Source organism: Fringilla coelebs (assembly GCF_963513975.1).
Source record: "Fringilla coelebs genome assembly, chromosome: 11".
In the NCBI taxonomy this organism is placed as follows: domain Eukaryota; kingdom Metazoa; phylum Chordata; class Aves; order Passeriformes; family Fringillidae; genus Fringilla; species Fringilla coelebs.
This window is the reverse complement of record NC_140037.1, coordinates 16,329,947-16,349,007: the sequence shown is the minus strand read 5'-3', so window position 1 is coordinate 16,349,007 and position 19,061 is coordinate 16,329,947. Positions and strand designations below refer to the sequence as shown.

At 47.5% G+C, this 19,061-nt stretch overlaps 1 protein-coding gene across 2 annotated transcripts in view; it reads left to right on the top strand.

The window, feature by feature from the left end:
• The window catches only part of DOCK11 (dedicator of cytokinesis 11), a gene marked incomplete at its 5' end in the record, with an annotated part of 81,326 nt that overhangs the window by 36,199 nt on the left and 26,066 nt on the right, over positions 1-19,061 (top strand). For both annotated transcript variants that reach the window (XM_084213006.1, XM_084213005.1), the window contains 20 exons: positions 1,127-1,249; positions 1,431-1,507; positions 1,992-2,176; positions 2,303-2,368; positions 2,545-2,637; positions 3,033-3,156; positions 3,752-3,873; positions 4,742-4,828; positions 6,020-6,109; positions 7,603-7,721; positions 9,352-9,421; positions 9,645-9,770; positions 10,352-10,423; positions 10,790-10,936; positions 11,327-11,410; positions 11,866-11,977; positions 15,366-15,544; positions 17,840-17,953; positions 18,454-18,529; positions 18,815-18,918. In XM_084213006.1, the coding sequence (XP_084069132.1) occupies positions 1,127-1,249; positions 1,431-1,507; positions 1,992-2,176; positions 2,303-2,368; positions 2,545-2,637; positions 3,033-3,156; positions 3,752-3,873; positions 4,742-4,828; positions 6,020-6,109; positions 7,603-7,721; positions 9,352-9,421; positions 9,645-9,770; positions 10,352-10,423; positions 10,790-10,936; positions 11,327-11,410; positions 11,866-11,977; positions 15,366-15,544; positions 17,840-17,953; positions 18,454-18,529; positions 18,815-18,918 (2,170 nt within the window). The remainder of the gene's footprint in view (positions 1-1,126; positions 1,250-1,430; positions 1,508-1,991; positions 2,177-2,302; positions 2,369-2,544; positions 2,638-3,032; positions 3,157-3,751; positions 3,874-4,741; positions 4,829-6,019; positions 6,110-7,602; positions 7,722-9,351; positions 9,422-9,644; positions 9,771-10,351; positions 10,424-10,789; positions 10,937-11,326; positions 11,411-11,865; positions 11,978-15,365; positions 15,545-17,839; positions 17,954-18,453; positions 18,530-18,814; positions 18,919-19,061) is intronic.

Sequence of the window (19,061 nt, the reverse complement as noted above, 5' to 3'; positions counted from 1 at the left end):
AATTCCCTCCTGGCACCAGCCACTGCCAGGGACAGAAAAGCAGAGGCCTTCCCAGCCTGGCAGTGGCAATCAGATGGGTTTGTTTTCTGCCTTAAACTCTGCTTTAATTAATGTTCTTGGGAATGGCTGGAGGTAGTGATCCCATTCCCTTGCTGTGCTTTTACTGGGACTCATAAGTATGTCAGTGCTAACATAAAGCTCGGCCAGAGGAAGGCAAGCTCATCTACTGCCTCCTAGTGCTGAATTGCATTTTGGTGCTGGGAATGACACGGGAGCACAGGAAGCTGTCCCAGTGGGCTGGAGTTTGGGGGTGTGCTGCTTGCAATGTGTGTTCTTGAGCTGGGTGTTCCTGTGCTGCTGGCTGCTTGTCTTTGAGGGGGTGGGTTTGGGATGCAGCTGGATCCTGGCAGCCAGCACTCAGCCCTCTTCCAAGGGGACCCTTGGTGGGCTCTGGCTGGGCATTGACTTGGACTGGCTCCAGGTTTGTTCCTGCTGCCTTTGGACACCAAGGAGCTGAGTGGGCTTGTGCAGGGAGCTGTGTTGCTCTGCATCCCTGGAACATTTCCCCTGTGGGTCTCAGAGGAAAGTGCTTGCACAGAAGCGGAGTGCAGATGCTTTAATGTTATTATACACAGACACCTGTTATTTTCAAGGGCAGAGATGCTGGTATTCATCCAGGGCAGAGTCCAGTCTCCTGCTCTGACTCCAGGAGGAAGCTGGTGCATATCTCCAAACTGTATTTTATTGTGCACTCCCTTCCTAGGGGGATTTCTGTGCTCTGAGCCCATGTGCAAGTTTGAAGGTGCTTTACCACTTGGTGTTAGTGGGAGGGGATGGGAGGGTGTTTGTGATTGTGCACCAGGCTTGGAAATGGGCTGAATGTGTCCTGACCTGGCTGGATTGGGGGGAATGGGTAATGATGTCCCATGTGATTTCATGTGACAGCTGCAGCCTGGGTGGGGTCTAAGCACCAGGTCAGGGTGGGAGAAGAGTCAGCTCTGTGGTGCTGGGAGCAGTCAGAGGCCAGTGAACCCCTTGCCTTATGAGCTGCCTTTCAGATGTGTCAGAGACCTCAGTGTCTGTATATTTACCAACACTTAGAAAATACACCTCTTTGTTTCTGCAGGCCAGTTTTCAAAGACACCCAGGGCACTCTTGATGCTGATGGAAAATTCTCGCCCCTGTACAAGCAAGACAGTGGCAAACTCTCAAATGAAGATATGTTGAAGCTTTTAGCTGAGTATAAGAAGTAAGTACAAGAGACTGGTGCAGGGGCTAGGCAGGCATTTAAACATGCATTTTTAAACAGTTAAGTGTAAGCATGAGACAGCAATTTCTAAAATATTTGGAGGGTAGCAAAATGTGCTGATGATGTACTCAGCACCTGAGCTTTCAAGGTTCACACTCTTGTTCCTCTCTCCCTAACACAGACCAGAGAAGACAAAACTGCAGGTTATTCCAGCCCAGTTAAATATCATCATCAAAGACATCCCGCTGGACTTCACAAGTAAGGATCCTGAATCTTAACAGAAGTGCTGATGGCTTGAGCCTCAGGAGTTAATGCTTCTAGGGGGGATTTTGCTGTTGCATTAACGAGAGTATCTTAGGGCTGCCATCAGAAATCAGTAATTCAGCACAACCACTGACTTGTAAGTCTTTCTGATGCATTGTGTGGAGGAGATGTGGTCCGAGTGCAGAGGTTTACCTGAGGGATTGATCCTCTTTACATTTTGGCCATCACATCCTAAATTTGAAGGAAGCCAGCTGCCTGCTTTAGCACCAATCTCATATCACATTTTTGATCCATAACATTGTAGGGCTTTACAAACATGGTCAGTGGGATTCTTTACCTTGCATTTAAAGGACTTGTGATGTGTTCAGTGTCACTCCATGGGCTTTTGGCAACACCTGTCACAGGTTATGTATGCTCATCTCCCGTCCAAAAGGCTTTTCTAGTGGATCTAATTTTTTCCATTCTTATTCTCTTACAGATTGTTTCACAGCTTCTTATATTCCTATAAAACCTTTTGAGAAGGGCTGTGAGGACATTGCAGTTGAAGTGGAGGAGCTTGTCCCAGAAGTTGCAAAATACTGTTACCCCTTCACTGTCTACAAAAACCACCTCTATGTCTACCCCCTGCATCTGAAGTATGAGAACCAGAAGGTGTTTGCAAAGGTGAGTGACTCAGGGAGTGACCTGGGGGGAGTGACCCAGAGAGTGACCCAGAGAGTGACCTGCAGCCAGGCTTGGTGTGGGTCAGGGTGATGCTGCTGCTCATGCTCCTGTTCTCCCCCATTTCAGGCAAGGAATATTGCTGTCTGTGTGGAGTTCAGGGATTCAGATGAAGCTGATGCCAGGCCATTAAAGGTGGGTTAATGTTACCTTTTAATGGGGCTGCTGTTTGACCACTGCTGGGTGTTCTGTACCAGCCAGGCTGAGCGGGGCAGGAGAAAAGCACTGAGTTTCCATGGTCACTGGTTTAATTTGGCCAGCTGATTTAGGGTGGCAGGAGCCTGAATTCAGCTCTTCCTTTGTGTTTGCAGTGCATATATGGCAAGCCTGGGGGCCCTCTGCTGACCACACATGCCTACGCTGCCGTGCTGCACCACAACCAGAGCCCCGAGTTCTATGATGAGGTAAAAGCAACCTGGGGAACAGCAGATTTTCCTGGATGCTGCAATGCCAAGGGGTTTCCAGAATACCTCTTTTTCCAGGGCTGGGTGAAATATGGGTAAAGATAATCACCAGCCCTTTGCCTCAGCAGAAGGGCTCAGCACAGCCAGAGCCTTTGTCAGGTTTTAATGTCAGTTTGTTTTCTGCTGTCTTTACTGTCACGCTTTGTGCACTCCAATCACACACCCCCATTAATAAGTAATGTTGCAAACGTGATGAAAATGTTAGGAGTTATTTAAGATGGGTAAGAATGTGTCTCGTGTAACTGCATACAACATAACATTTGTGAAATGAAGTAGAGCTAAAATATTACTCCACAACTAAAAATACAGTCTGATCTATCATGATATCATTTTAGATTAAAATTGAGCTTCCAATTCACCTCCATCAAAAGCATCATTTGCTTTTCACCTTCTATCATGTCAGCTGTGAAATTAATACAAAGGCAACATCGAAAAAACAAGACACCGTTGAAACTCAAGGTATGTTCAATGCTTAAATTACTTCTGTTGGAGCGTAAAAGGCCCAGATAAAACAGATGTAGGGACATGAAAAAAAATGTGATTAACATACCAGCCTATATGAACTTTCTTTTCTAAAAGCAACCTAATATGATATTGTAGGTCAAAAATGGAATAAACTCCATGGTTTTAGTTTATATTAAATCTCAAATTTTTGCTGCAGTCTGACAGCTCTTTCTGTGTGTTCCTGACTTGCACAAACGTGCGGTTGTCAGGCAAGTCACCAATAAAAACTTGCTGTGAGATCAGGGTCTCAGAGGCTGATCCTGGCAACACTAGGCATGTGCACACCTGGGTCCCCCTGGTTGGGAAGCCTCTCCCTCCATCCAGTCCTCACAGGTTGCACCATGGTGCACAGCCATGGCTCACGCTTGTTCCTGCCCCTCTCACCCACGCCTGGTCCGCGCTGTGTCCAAATGGGGTTCACCAGGTACAAGGTGCTTTAATGACACTGCTGTGCTTGATCCCTTGGGCTTCCTGGGGGGAGCCAGAGCTGGTTTTGAGCTGGGCATGTCCCAGTGTGTGTCTCTGACCCCGTGCCTGGTTGCCTCTGCAGTGGGGTTCTCCTGGGTGCCGCTGCTGAAGGACGGGCGCGTCGTGCCCCTGGAGCGGCAGCTGCCCGTGTCCTGCACCCTCCCCCCCGGCTACCTGGGGCTGCCAGACTCTGACTCACGCAAGGTAGGGTGCCATCTGAAACTCTGAAATGGGCTTCAGTGGGAAAGGACGAGTGTCTTTGTTATATTTTCTGAAAAATCCCTTCTCCAGGATTTCTTCTCCTGGGAAGCCTCGGAGAAGAATGAAAACAATAATTATCTAATTGCTCCTCCCTGTTTTGTTGCTTTGGAATGTGGTCTGGAGATTGTTTATCCAACAGGTGGTTGTTTGATTGGTGTCCTGTGAATTGTTTTGGCTTAATGACCAATCACAGTCCAGCTGTGTTGGGACTCTGGAAACAGTCACAAGTTTTCATTGTTCATTCTTTGTAATCTTCTGTCTGTATCCCTTCTCTATTCTTTAGTATAGTATTAGTATAGTATTTCTGGAATAGAATAGAATAGAATAGAATAGAATAGAATAGAATAGAATAGAATAGAATATCCCAAAATAAATTAGCCTTCCAAGAACATGGAGTCAGATTCTCAATTCTTCCTTTGTCCTGGGTACTCAGAGGAGGGAAGCTGAGCTTTTGTTACCACTGTAAATTCTGGGTTTCTGTTGGAGCTTTGCTCAGCTGAAAGGATCTCTACTGCAGGGCACCCTCAAAGCTTAAAGTTCTTAGGGGTGGGAGGCAGGACCCATTTAATTCCACTTTCTCTGGGTATGCCCGTTGCAGAGGGTATTTCTGTGGCGGGCTGGGCTGTTGCAGATGGCACAGAGCAGGAGAAGAGCCCATGCTCTGTGTGCCTGTTTTCATGGGGAAGGTGGTGTTTGTGCTGGGGGTGGACCCCTTCTTCCACCCCAGCCAGTACCTTCTGAGCAGTGTCTGCACAGAGCCACCTTCTCACCACAGTCTGAAACCAAGTACTTGGATATTGTGTGTTCACAGCAGCCCAGCATGGATGCAAAGTGGGTGGATGGAGCAAAGCCGCTGTTTAAAATCAGAATCCATTTGGACTCTACCATTTACACCCAGGTAAGTCAAACACCTTAAAGACTTCCAGCACAAATGCAAAGGAAGAGACTGCTGTGTCTCTACTACAGCTAAGCCATAGGTGGTGTGGGAAAGAGGGCCCTGGTACCTGCTTTGCAAAGATACTGAGATGCTTCTGGAGCAGCATGGCTGGGATCTGCTCCTTGGCTGAATGGGGTGAGATAATTGTGTGACTGAATGAGCCTAGGGAGAGGCTGTGTTCCCTTGGCCAGTTGCACTGTAACTGGCAGGAGCAAGGAAACATTTGAGCAAATGACCTTCAGTGATGCAAAAGAGAGAGCTGGTGGATGTAAGAGGTTTCCCCAAACTGTTGGAAAGACCTCTAAGATCATCCATTCCAAACTAGTATGAGACTTTTTATTAAATTTTTTAAAAAAACATTTTCTGACAATAGCAGACACAAGAAAACAGTCCTGGTTGCCCCTTTGAAAGCAGTTCAGGCTGTTCTACCAAGTCCTGGTGTGTTCTGCTGTCTTATGGTAGCGGTGGACTTCCCAAAGTTTCACGTGATGTGCAGCAAAGATCCCCAGCACGTTCTTTAGGGCTGTCCTGTCAGCACTGCTCCTGGGGGAATGCCCTTGGCTGGATGCAATCAGCTACATTTACATTGAGAAAAAATGGCTCTCAGCAACTAATTCTGGTTTTGGAGATTTACTGACTCTGTATAGCACTGAGAGCAGCATAGTGGCTATGCTTTCCACCAAATTACACTTCCAGATGCTTTTCAGAGTTAAATAACCCAGTAATTAACTCTGACCTTGGAGGAGGAGGGAGAGTAATGGGAAGGAGAGTCTGCCCCAGATGGAGTAGGAGGCTGGTGATGCAGTTTCTGTGAGCTGCAGCTGTTGGGAGGGCTTCTCTTTCTCCAGGCCAGTGTTGCTTGGGGACTGGGGCTCAGGGTAGTACAACCACAGAATTTTAACACTGCTGGAAGTTTTATGCTTAATATTGAGGTTAGTTGGGAGGCAGGGGGTGAGCAGTGTGTTGGAAAAGACAAAGAGCAGTCCTGGGAAATGGCAGCTGGGCATCAAAAGTGCTGCTGGCAGGGACATGGGGTTTGCTGGGGACGTGGCCCACTGCTGCAGGAAAGTCACCAGATTTCCAAGCATAAGTGACAAAGTAGAGGCTGACAGGTGTTGAGGCTGCTGAACTGAACTTGTTTATCTTTTCCAGGACATGCACTTGCACAAATTCTTCCACTACTGCCAGCTGGTTCAGGCGGGAGCTAAGGAAGTGCCAGGAGAGCTTGTTAAATACCTAAAGGTGAACAGTGCCTGTCACTGGGCTTCATTTGTGTTCTTACAGAACCCTGCCCTGTGGGAACACACCCTTGCTGGGGCCAGTGCATTGTGCAGTACCTTTACTTTTGCTTTATCCCATGAGATGGGCTAGGATTTAAATTAAATGTTTTTTCATGTCCCTACATTCATTTATCTTGTCAGACGATTTTCTGTGTGCTGCTTCCCTCTGCCTTCCACAAGGGATAAAACAAGCAGTCAGCATTGCTCTGCCATGCTCGTGGCAAAGCTCTCTCCTGGTGGAATCTCACACTCCTCCCTTGCTGCTCTGGGTTTGCTTCAGCCCTTTAAACTCTAGCACAATTCCTTGTGTTCTGGAAGCCCGTTCAAAATGCGAGGTTTTTTTCAGGCTGAAAAAGATACATGAGATTATCAGCCAGTTAAATCTTTGCAGAGGTGACCTATAACCTACACCCAGCTTTTTGGAAATCACTGCAGCATGAGTAAGGGCTTTGGAGCAGGTCCAGCAAGGGCTTCTGCAGGGAATGTTATTCTTGGCTATTTACTGTCCTTGTTTTCTTCCATAACTGCCTGTTTTTCAGAGTGGTGCTGTAGCAACAGCTCCACGTCCAGTGGTGAGGATGTATCACTCAATATGTGTCAGATAAGGTATAAATATTGTAAGAAATAGAAATAATAGCAGGTTTTGAAGCCAAGCCCTAAAATCACAGTAGCTTTGTTGTGAGCATTTTGCCAGGTCCCAGTCCTGCCACCCCAGCACCCTCGTTGCAGCCTTCAGACAGGGAGATAGGTATGTGCTAACCACAAGTGAGGGATTCTTAACCACCACCACCTCAATAATTTCAGTAATATAATAAGCTAGATACAGATTTAAAACCTTTTGTTAGATTTGCAGGTTTGAAAACTGAAAATGAAACATGCTGTCTTTCCTAAACTCATACCATGAGCTTCAGGCACAAGAGCTCTGTGAGTCTGGTGGAGACTGTATGCAGGAGACCTCCTGGCCTTCACCAAGTGCCTTAATCTCCATTTTCAATAGCAAGCTATGCTCTTTGAAAAGAAAAGTCTCTCTGAAAGTCATTGGGCAGCAGTTTTTCATGCTCCAAAGGCATTTGTGGAAATGGGACTTCAAAAAACTGGCACAAGTGATAAGAAGACTTAAGAGCAAAACCTAAAGTCTGGGCTTTTCAAATCAGATTAGTAGCATGTGACCTCTAATGAAGTCATATCTGCCTGAACACATCTGAGAGGAGGATTAATGCCTGCCATAGTGATTTGTGTTGCCCCCTGAAGGTTTGCAGCTGGGATCTGCAGCTGGAAGGAGGCAGCAGGTCCTGCTATGGGTCCCAGTTGCCCTGTCCTCCAGTGGGCTGAAGCATTTGCACACCCTGAAGCCTTTGCTGTCCCATTGCCACAGAAATGTCTGAGGACTGTAAATGTTTTAACATCTGCAACATGTTGAACTAAAAGTGTCTGTGTTCTGAACATTTGTTTTAGTGTTTGCACGCCATGGAGATCCAAGTAATGATTCAGTTTCTACCTGTAATTCTTATGCAACTATTTAGAGTCCTCACAAACGTGACGCAGGAGGATGAAGTAGCTGTCAACTGCACCATGTGAGTGCTGGCTGAACCATCCAGTGACAAATGCAAGGCCACAAATGCATTGCAGAGCAGGGTCTGGTTTCCCAGGACAAGATGCTAAGTGACAGCACTGGCTGTCTCCTGCTGCTGTTTTGCCCTGGATCATGTGGGTGGCGTGGGGGCATTGTGGGGCTCTTCTCCTCGGGATGGTGTGAGGACAAACATGGTACCTTAAAGATACTCCTGGTTTGTTTCTCAAAAGAGAAAGGGTTTGGTGGCTCTAGGAGCAGAGTTGTCTTATCAAAAGGCTGCAGAGTGCCCAGGTGTGTCCCAGCTGCAGGCAGCAGATGTGGGGAGCAGTGTCCTGGTCTCATCCTGGTCAGTCCTTGGTGCCAGGACTGCTCCCGGTGCCCTGGGGCTGCTGTGGGGCTGCTGCAGCTCCAGCTGTGCAGGCTCTGAGCTCCAGCAGCCCCGAGAGGGCAGCAGCGACCCAGGCAGCACTGCAGGGAGTGCAGCCAGAGCACCTTCCCTGCCTGGCACCAGCAGCGACCCCTGGAACCCAGAGATGTGCTAAAAGATGCAGAACATGCACCTTCTTCCCGTGGTGCTGCCTCAGAGCAGTGCTGCTGTGCACAGGGGGTGCTGGATGTCAGCCTCCTCTGGTCCCTCCATGTGCCAGGAGCATCCTGCTCCCATGGAGCTGCAGGCTGGAGGCTGAGCCCCAGTCCCCAGGGATGTGGTGCCTGTTGCAGTCACAGCCCTGCACCATGTGGTGTGGGTCATGAGAGGTTCTCCTTTGTGGAGCACTGGAATTCCACTCTGTTTGAAGAGGGCGAGGACAGGGCAACAGATGACCCCAGGTACCTGTTGGGTGACCAGCTCCCACCTTCATTTCCAGAGATTTTTATCAAAGCTTGGCCTGATGCTTTCCAGTTTGTCAGTATCTTTCTGTTTAGTAACATCTCTTTTCTCATCAGATTTTCATAGTGGAATTTAAAACCCACTTTATCTGATAAATGGCTTGCAAGCTCCTCCTTGTGGTTTGGCCTGTGGGGTCTGTGACAACATGCAATATCTTGTTGTTCCCTCTGGCTGGGAGTGGAATGTAAATCCCCAGTAGTGGCTGGGGAAACCAGGCTCTTGATGCCTTGATCAGCCGCCTGGGAGTGAGTCCAGAGGGCTGGCATGTTCTCCAGCTTCTGCTTGACCTTCCCACACTGCAAGGCAGCAGCCCAAAATAATCCAGTGCACATAACAAGGAGCACATGATGTAAATAAATTATAAAAAAAAGGAGGCTTCCAGAATTAATAAATCCTGCGGATGCAAGGAGGTATCAGAGTATAACAAGGGTGGAAAATGTTCTGTCTCGCCTCTTTGTGCAAGGAGTCCTGAGTGCTGAAAGTCAGCTTGTCTGGGCAATTCCTTGGCCAGCTCAGAAGTGGAGAAGAGGCTTTGGGCACCTCCTCTGAGTGCTTTGTACAAGGGCTGTGCAGGAGCTGTGTGTCGGGGTGCTGGCCTGTAAGAGCTGTCACTCTGCGATTCAGGCCGTGCCAGTGGCCTCGTGAGGTTTTTGGGGTTGGGCAGGTGGGACACGTCTGCTTTTGTGAGCTTGAGGAACTCGCCCTGGTGTGGCTGCTGAACACAAACCACGTTTCTCCCCAGGGTTCTTCTGCACATCGTGTCCAAGTGCCATGAGGAAGGGCTAGACCACTACCTGCGCTCCTTCCTGAAGGTCAGCGGTGACACGCTGCCCCTCGAGGCTCCCTGTGGGGACAGCTCACCCTGGCCCTGCTGTGTGCCCCAGTCAGCGGTGACACGCTGCCCCTCGAGGCTCCCTGCCCTGAGGCACAGCTCACCCTGGCCCTGCTGTGTGCCCCAGTCAGCGGTGACACGCTGCCCCTCGAGGCTCCCTGCCCTGAGGCACAGCTCACCCTGGCCCTGCTCTTTTGCCCCAGTACGTGTTCCGAGCCGAGAAGCCCAGCGCCAAGCAGGCCAAGATGACCCACGAAATCCTGGTGCTTTCCATGGCCACCATCTTGAAGCAGTCAGCAGATTTTCTGGCCATCAATAAGCTCCTCAAGGTGAAGTATTGGCGGTACTTGGCTGCCAAGGGTAGAGGGGAAGAAAAGGGGGTCTGGTGTAAAGCCCAACGCTCACCCCCATCTAAACCCACTGCAGGGGCAAACCTTGCATGCAAACCAACCCCTTGCATCACATCCTTGAGGCTCTCCCCTTAAAACAGAGATGAATTCTTGCAGGGAACTTCTGGCTAGGCCCATGGGAGGAGGCAGCAAAAGGCTGTTTGTTTTGCCAGTTTTATCTATTTTCCCCAAGCCACACCTGAAGGATCACTCACGGGAGGCAAACTGAGTTTCTGCCTCTCTGGGCCTTTGCAGGGCTTGCACCCCAAGCTCTGCTGGTTCTTGGCAGGGCTCACTGGGGTGCAGAGGGGCTAAAACTATTCCCACCCTAAGGCTGGCAGGACATCTCTGGGGAGCAAAGGCATCTATTCCCAGCCAGCTGTGCAGGCACAGCTGTGCTTACAAAAAGCCATTTGGGTGTGAGCTTTCCCTCCCACATAGGTGCTTCCCCACATAGCTGGGGAGTATCAGTCATGTTCAGTCCTGCTGAGAAAAGTAATAGTGTTCTTTGTTCATTCTAGTACTCGTGGTTTTTCTTTGAAGCACTGGCAAAGTCCATGGCAATGTACTTACTGGAAGAAAACAAAATCAAGGTAAATATAAATTTGGTCAATGTTGCATTACAGAACTGTCACAAACTCTTCCAAAAGCTTTTCTGAAAAGCTTTGTGACTCTCTATTTAAAAACAAACCCTGCCAAGCTGAACAGCTTCACTTTCTTCTTCACTTCACTTTTCCCTTTTCCACCCTTTCACTCTCAGCTGTAATTTAGAAATTCCAGAAGTCCTTATGGCTTGTGCAGCCTCCTTTTCTGTTACTACCTGCTGTAGCTGCAGCCAGTACTTCCTTTGATGACTGTTTCATTAGGAAGCAACAAAAACAAATGCTGAAGAGCTGGTGCCTGTGCTCAGGTGTCCCAGCTCAGCTGCAGCACTGAGCTGGGCCGTGCTCTTGTTTCAGCTGCCCAGAGGGCAGAGGTTCCCTGAGTCCTACCAGCACGCCCTGCACTCGCTGCTGCTGGCCATCATCCCCCACGTCACCATCCGCTACAACGAGATCCCTGAAGAGTCCAGGAATGTCAACTTCAGCCTGGCTAACTTCCTGAAGGTCAGCATTTCTTTCCTTCTCCCAGGATTTGATCAGAGAAAAAAAAAAAAAAGAGAAAACTCTCGAGGGGATAAGCTGCCCTAGAAAAGAATCCTTCTCTTTCCAAAGAGACAGTAACTCTGTATGCTACTGAGGGTTTTCAGGCATTCCTAGCAACTGTTTGGAACCTGAAATATATCTACTCTCATTTTAAATATATCTGTTGTCCACTGGAGACTTAAGTAAAGCCATCCAAATTATTTTAGAGAAACAGAATCATGTATGTTTTGGAAAGTCAGCAGCAAGCCAGAAGATGAAATCTGGCTGCTGGCAGGACAGTTGTATGGAGGGGATTTAGGATGATTGCTTTTATTTTTAATGGTTGGTCACATGTTGCTATTTTTTCTTCAGCGTTGTTTGACCTTTATGGACAGAGGATTTGTTTTTAACTTGATAAATGATTACATTTCTGGATTCAGCCCAAAAGACCCTAAGGTAAGCAGTAGGTTTCTTGAAAAGTGGTTTCTTGAAAAGCAGCTGTACATATCTACATCAGTCAAAGCTTTGTAGTTATTATTTTATGCAACTCTTGGAGGCCTTTTAGACTCTGTTCCTGCAGAGTCTTTTAGAGGCAGAGACCTCTTTGTCTGGGCTAAGAACCTGTAGCCAGATGTTCTTTAAAGTAATGTAAAGAGTCAGAATGACAGGAAGGAGTGCTTAATAGCCTGGATGAAAAAGACAAAGAAGTCCCAAGTGACACCTGTATGCATTGACACTTAGGCAGAACAACACAAAAATTTGCCAATTATTAGTGAATTTCACCAGATGCTGTTTATTAGATAGCATAGACAGATTTATTAGATTCTTCAACCCTTGTGTAACAAGTGCATTGAACTGGAAGAAAATGGGCCAAACCAAAAACAGTTTGTGTTTGTCTTTTTTTATCTCAGCTGCTGGTTGAATACAAGTTTGAATTTCTTCAAACTATTTGCAATCATGAGCACTACATTCCTCTGAACTTACCAATGACATTTTCCAAACCCAAGCTGCAGAGAGTTCAAGGTATGTTCTTTCTTAAGAGATTGTCTAAAGAGCTAATTTATTAGTCCTGATGGCTTCTGATTAGATGAACTTTGGTTTGGTGTCAAGGAAATGTGTGTCCTGGTTAGGACAAGATGTTTTTCTGTCAGGTTTATGTAATTTTGTTCCAGAATGTCATGCAGTCAGTTTTTTTGGTATTTCCTATATTTAAGTTTACATGGGACTAGTAATATCTGGAAACCAGTGCCTGTGTTTCAGTAAATAGGCAAATAGTGCAGTGCAATCCTTTGTTCTCAGGAGTGTCAGCCTGCCCTGAGAAGTGGGGGTCCTGTAGGGAATGGGGATGCAGGAGAAGAGATGGAACTCACTGCCCTGCTGCCAGCTCTCCCCGTGGCCCCCAGAAAGGGATCAGGTCACTTTCTGCTTTCCCACTGAGCAAGGCACAGCAGTGCACAGTGTGCTGGAGCTTGTCCTCAACCTGAGGGCAGCCAGCAGAGCTGGAGCCCGTGCCAGTCCTGAGTGCACAGCAAGAGTGTTTGTGCTGTGGCACCCCCAGACCCCCACCCTGCCTGGAGCTGCTCAGCACAGGCTGGAAGGGGCTTACAGGGGGCTGAGCTGAGGCTGTGTGCAGGTGTGTGGCTGGAGCTCTGGCTGCTGGCAGTGCAGCCCCTGCCAGCCCCAGGAGTGCTGCAGTCAGAGCCTCGTGCCCTCTCATGGCTCATCTGTGCCACACAACTGCAGTAAAGATTGCCAGGTTTGGGTGCCAACAGCCTGGCCAGGGTAAGCACTGGAGAGGAGAGTGAGGATTGGGATTCCCCAGGTAAAAGCCCTGTGGATTTATGGTTGTATGATGTATTCTGGTGGAGGAAGGGGATGTTTGGCTGTGCCTCACAGTGGAGCCATACAAGTTCCAAAGTGGTTCCACACACATACAGGTGGCAGTAGCAGAAGTAAGTGAAATATCCCTTATTTTAATAAATATCTGACCCCTCAGGGCTTTCTGGACCAGCTGCTAATCTCTTACTTTAGTTTGGCTGGCCTGGCATTGTTTAACAAGGAGTATTGCTAGAAACAGCCAAGAAAAACACATCCCCAGTGCCTCCCTGATCTTGTTAGTGGCATGGTAACATAAGGGCGCTCTTTCTTGGTTAACATTCCCTTTGCCTTTGTGATGCTTAAATTGAAAAGCTGTAAGGGCAGCTCCTCTTTTCTGCTGTGTTTTATTGTGACTGTTCCTACCAGCTGAGGTTCACATACAGCCCTTGGCAGCAGAGCAGCCCATGCTGAGGTAGCAGAGGTGCCTTTGCAGTGGTGCCTGAGCCCTGCCTGCCGTGGCAGAGCCATGTGGGGATGCACCTTCACTGCAGACTTGGCTGGCTTTCTGGACAGGGTTACAGGGCTCAGGAGAGACCCTGCTGGTGTGTCTGACCTCACCTTTGTGGGTGCAGGGAGGGGATGCCCAAACCCCTGCTGCTCTGAAGAAGGAATAGCCCTCAAGGAGATGGACAGAGAGAATTTCTGCAGCTTCAGCCAGTGCAGAGGGACAGGCTGGCAGAGCACAGCACTGCAACCACATCCTGTTGAGTTGAGCGTTGCATCTTGAAACAGCAGCTCTGAAACCTCCCAGCTAATGCAGGGCTGGTTGTTGGTCTGTCCCTGCTGCCTCACGGGGACACATCAGCCAGAGCAAGCCCCAAGCTCGCCTCATGGCCAGCAGCACACAATTACTTTTGCAGCGTTGTGATGGGAAAGAATCCAAGGGATTGACAGAAGCTGGGAGTTAAGCAAAGGCTTCACAAATAATATTAAAACATGACATACTGTCCTGTTTCTCCAAGATTTAGAGCATTACTTATGCTCTTTTTATTTGTCCCTTTTGTTTTTACACATAATTAGAATTTTTTTCATTTGCTGTGGAATGGTTCACTTCAGTAGGTAGGTCCAACTGGAACAGTCAACTCCTCTGATGTTATTAAGTATGCACTTTCCAATCAGTTAGCTTGCATCCAACTAATGTAATAACCATGTGTGACAATTAGGCATTTGCTAGCATGATTAACAGTGAAAGCTAGGTAATGCTCCAGATTGCTTTTTCTTTCCTCTGAATCAGAGTTTCACAATCCAGTAAATGCTACTTTTGAATCAATGAGTTTAAAAATATCTTTTGCAGCCACAGAACTATTGGAACCCTTTGGCTGGGATTTTCAAAGCTGAATGCACCCTGCCTTACCACAGAAGAACTTTCATACCTGTGGGGTTTTGGGGAAAAAAATCTGAGCCGAGCATATGGTATTTGTACTTTTGGGGGAAGATCACAGAGCTTTGGGGTTATCCCTGTGCTGGTTCTAATTTGGTGAATGGCCTGGCAGAGGTGATGGTGTCAGGACAAGGCTGTCACAGCAGCCCCAGTGCATGTGCAGCCTGCACCACAGTCAGTGTGTCTGTCCCTTCCCTGCTGCTCTGTCCAGGCTCCTCAGCAGAAGTGATGCTCTATCCTGGCAGCAGCCTCTGCTTTGATCTCAGAATCTGCCTAAATCTGTGTGAGGTGCAGGGCACAGGTTAAGTAAAGCAAGGGGATGGGGTACTGAGCTGGCTTTCTCTTGGCAGTCAGTGCAGCCTCTGAGGAGCTGTGTTCAGTGCCTGAGGAGCTGTGTTCAGGAGCTGTGTTCAGGAGCTATGTTCAGTGCCTGAGGAGCTGTGTTCAGTATCTGCCTCTCCAAGCTTCAGCCTGGGGCCTGCCTGGCTCCCTGGCCGTGCAGCTGCCCAGCTGTGCAGGCTGGGGTGCAGACGGGTCCCTTGGCACCATGTCTCATTGGCATCCCTCATCCCAGCAGCACTACAAGCTTTTGCTCTGCTCTCTGACCTCGAGAGAAGGCACAGAGATTGCTGCAGGATGTGGGATGAGCTGCAGAGCAGCACTGCTAGGGCTGGGTGCCCACCATTCCCACTGCCCATTGCCACCCTCCCAGCTGCTTGGTGAGGTTGGTGTCCCTGCTGCCTCACTGGCTGGGGATTCACAGGACAGCCCCCAGTCAGGAGCAAAGCATCCCCAGGCAGTAAATTGTGCTGTCATTCCCCATTTCAGCCATGTCTGACTTACAAATTACTTGTGGAGAGAGAAGCTTTGCAGAGAATCACATTGCAGAAATCCTTCCTTGAGGTGCTGCTGAAACAGTGGGGCCTGAAATTAATGAACAGCCTGAACTGGAAGGCACAGAGTTCTTTGGTATGACTTAGTTCACTGCTGGAGAACACTGTATGGTCAGTTCAGCTCTATTCAGAGATCAGTGCACTGTAGGAGAGTGGTGAACACTGTTTGAGGGCTCTGTGGCTTACATGACTGTTATGTCTTGCTCTGAACAGACTCTTGGAACGTTTCCCTTAACCATTGCCTTGTTGTTTCTTTCAGATACAAATCTTGAGTACAGTTTAACTGATGAGTATTGCAGGCATCACTTCCTCGTGGGGATGCTTCTTAGAGAAGCCTCTGTTGCCCTGCAGGACAATTACGATATCAGATATACAGCCATCTCAGTCTTAAAAAACCTCCTGATCAAGCATGCCTTTGACAACAGATACCAGCACAAGGTCAGGCCTGTTTTGTTGGCTTTTTAACTTAATGTTGTTGTATTTTATGAAAAAAATCACGTACCAGAGTTTTTGATACTGCAGTGTGCACCAAAGGTATTCTAATTGTTTTTTAGGGAACTGTTGTAAATAACTGACAGTTATGGAACAACAGTAATAGCTCAGAAACCATCTAGGAAATAACTGCAGCCCTCTTACTCATGCTGAGTATTTAGGTAATTGTCCCTAAACCATTAAGGAACTTGAGAGAGTCATTAGCCAAGAGTTGCTAACTAAATTTGGACATCAGTGATGTTCTGGTCTTGGGCCTAAATTCATGTCCTGTATTAATATGCTATAATCAGGAAACAGAACTGATCTCTGTTACAAGTCAGCTGCATGTTTTACTGATTAGTGACTCAGAGGAGAGGAGCTTGGTTCTCATGAGGTGCTGGATTTCCTCTGGGTGGGTCTCAGTTTTCTTTGGTCAGAGGCTCAGCACGTGATGATGTGGAAAGGGGCTGGAAATGGGTTTGTTTTATCTTGGTGCTGTTCCCTGCTGACCCACATGCCCTCCAAAGTGCCCAGCTATCTGTGCAGACACTGCCTGCCCTTGCTCTAGTCTGAAAACGTGCCTCTGTGTAGAGTTTTGGTCCTCACGTTGCTCCTAGTGTGCTGCATTCCTGAGTGTTATCCAGGAACATGGATGGCTTCCTGGCATAATTGTGGGAGGGTGCCCAAATGTGCCAGAGGCTCTCAAGGGCCCCGAGCCAGCTCCTCTTCCCTCCCTTCTCTGCCCCTTTAAGGCCTGAGCTGGACCTGGGCTTGCTTTGCTCTGCAGTGAGGCTCCATGAGTAACTCAGGAGCTGTTTGCTCTCTCAGTGTGCAGCATCCCCTGACTGCTCAGAAACTCCCCTGTCTTGCTGCTGTCCCACAGGGAATTGTACATGTGTTGTATATGTGAATATATATATATATTGTATATGTGAATACATGTGTTGTATATGTGAATACATACATTGTATATGTGTTGTGCTCAGGGCAGTGTGACCAGGAAAGTGCCTGGAGCCAGGGCAGGATGCTCAGCTGTGTCCAGAGACTCCAAAGCAAAAAAAAAAATCACAGGCTGAGCATGTGCTGCACAGCCTTGCTCCAGCCAAGGAGACCCCATCTCCATCAACAGCTGAGAGAGGGTTTTGTCAACCCATGAGGGTTTCCAAGATTTCTTTTATCTTTTGTCATACTGAATCAGTAGAAAAAAAATTGCTTTCTGTATTATTTAAAAGGTTCTACTCAATTTGCAAGCCTTAAATTTATTTTTTTAACCTTTCAGCCAAATCCAGGATAATATATGTTTAACAAAAAAGAATTGGATGTAAAAGAGTCCTCCATTTAGAAAATGTCAACCTAATCATTTTGATCTGTACCAGTTAATCCAAATTAATCTGTTCCTACAAACTGTTTTCACTAGAGGCATTTGCTGTGGAGAATTTCTGACTGGAAGCAGTAGCCAGCACCAGGCACGGAGCAAATATTTCTGTTACATTACTCCTGAGTGTTGCACTTAAAAAATCAAGCTATGCAAGTCAAGTGCCAGTTAAAGAGTTAAGAAATCCAAGACTTAGTTTTCCACACATCCTGTGTGACTGGGAATGTTATTTAACCTCCAAAACCCCTGAGTGCCCCAAGCTTGTTGCTAGAAGGGTAATACTTCTCTGGCAGCTCTGGAAGTGGAGGTGAGAAGCCAAACCAGCTCATGTTTTTGAACACCACATACAGTGTGGAAATACAGATATATGTGTGTAGGTGTTTTGGCTGAAGAGTGTCGCATTCACATTCTCTGAAAAAATCCCTTTGCCCAGGAATTTTTCCCGGGAATCTGAGAAGCCTCAGAGAAAAAGGGAAACAATTTTTATCTCATTTGCTTCTCCTCTGTTTTGCTGATGTGGAATGTGTTTGGAGATTGTTCACCCACAGGTGATTGTTTCATTGGATTCTGCTGTGAGTTGTTTTGTCTCATTGGCCAATCAGGGCCAGGCTGTGTGGGGACTCTGGAAAGAGTCACGAGTTTTCATTATTATCTTTTTAGCATTGTGTAAGTATCCTTTCTGTATTCTTTAGTAGAGTATAGTTTAGTATCCTTTAATATAATATAATATCTTCAAATAATAAATTAGCCTTCTGAGAACATGAAGTCAGATTCATCATTCCTTCCTGCCACGGGGGCTCCAGCAAACACAATACAAGAGTTCCCCTTTCTTCACTCCATTGGGAACCTGGGCTCTTACTGAGATTTTTCTCTGTGCCTGCTTTCAGAACCAGCAGGCAAAAATTGCCCAGCTGTACCTGCCTCTGTTCGGGGTGCTCCTGGAGAACCTGCAGCGCGTGGCCGGCCCCGAGGCACTGACCTCCTGCCCTGCCTCCAGCCCTGTGAGTACAGCTGGGCTGCTCCACATCTGGCGTGTCTTTGGACAGGTTGTGCAGTGCTTGAGGGGAGCTGAGTCCTTCCAAGAGCAACGAGCTTGAGCAGGACTTGGCCTGGGACTCCGGCAGCTGTTGTGGGGAGTTGCCTGTCTTCCCCAGAGCTGTGTTTGTGGCTCCCAAGTGGCCTTGGCCTTGCAGACTAGGCTCTCCTTGCTGGGCCAGAGGAATAGCAAACAGGACATCTGAGAAAAACAATTCAGAATTTCAACTCAAATGATGAAAAACAAAAAGGAAAACACTACCGTGACTTATCTAATAAGTTCTGCTATTCTTTGTGCTCCTCCCAAATCCTTTGTCTCCTTGTTATAGAAGTAAGGAAATCTTTGATTTTGTCTGTATTGTTTTTAAAACCTGCTCTAATTTGCCATTTTGTATTACATTGTTCCCTTCTGTAAGAGAATAGATGTTATCTTGGATTGGTCACAAAACCTTATATTGCTTTACAGGCATCCAGGGATGAATTCATATGCAGTTTTCCATCCCCCTCAAGCAGATCCAGCCTGATTGCAGACAAAGATCCAGGTAAATTAATTTTTCTAAATTCTAAATTTCCCATGTATTTTAACACAGCCGTTACCAGCCTGAAGCACCCAAAATCCATTACCTAAAACCTGAAACAGTCATCTCCTAAAAGACCTCACAGACTGCATGGTTTTCCCCAGATGTGGTGTCACCCTAACTATCCTTTCCAGATTTTTCCTTTTCCATCTTTTGACACGGGGCTTTGGCAGGCCCCATCTGTGCTGCCTGTGCTGTGCTGACAAATGCAAAGGGTTTAACTTTGGGGTCTGGGTTTTTTTTTTTCAGCCTGTGGAGCAGCCCTTCCAAATGGCCATACAATAAAGAGAGAGGACTCAAAAGGATCCCTGAACTCAGAGGGAGCAACCAGTTCCCCGGATCAGAGTGAAAATGTAATGTACCAGGGGCTGGGCAGAGCAGCACAGCCTGCAGGCTGTGTGGAATAAGGGGGAGGGAAAAGGAGTTCCCCTTGCTAACACTCTCCAAAGCCAGCTTCTAGATATCTCTGAAAACAAACAGATTGATGTTTAACAAA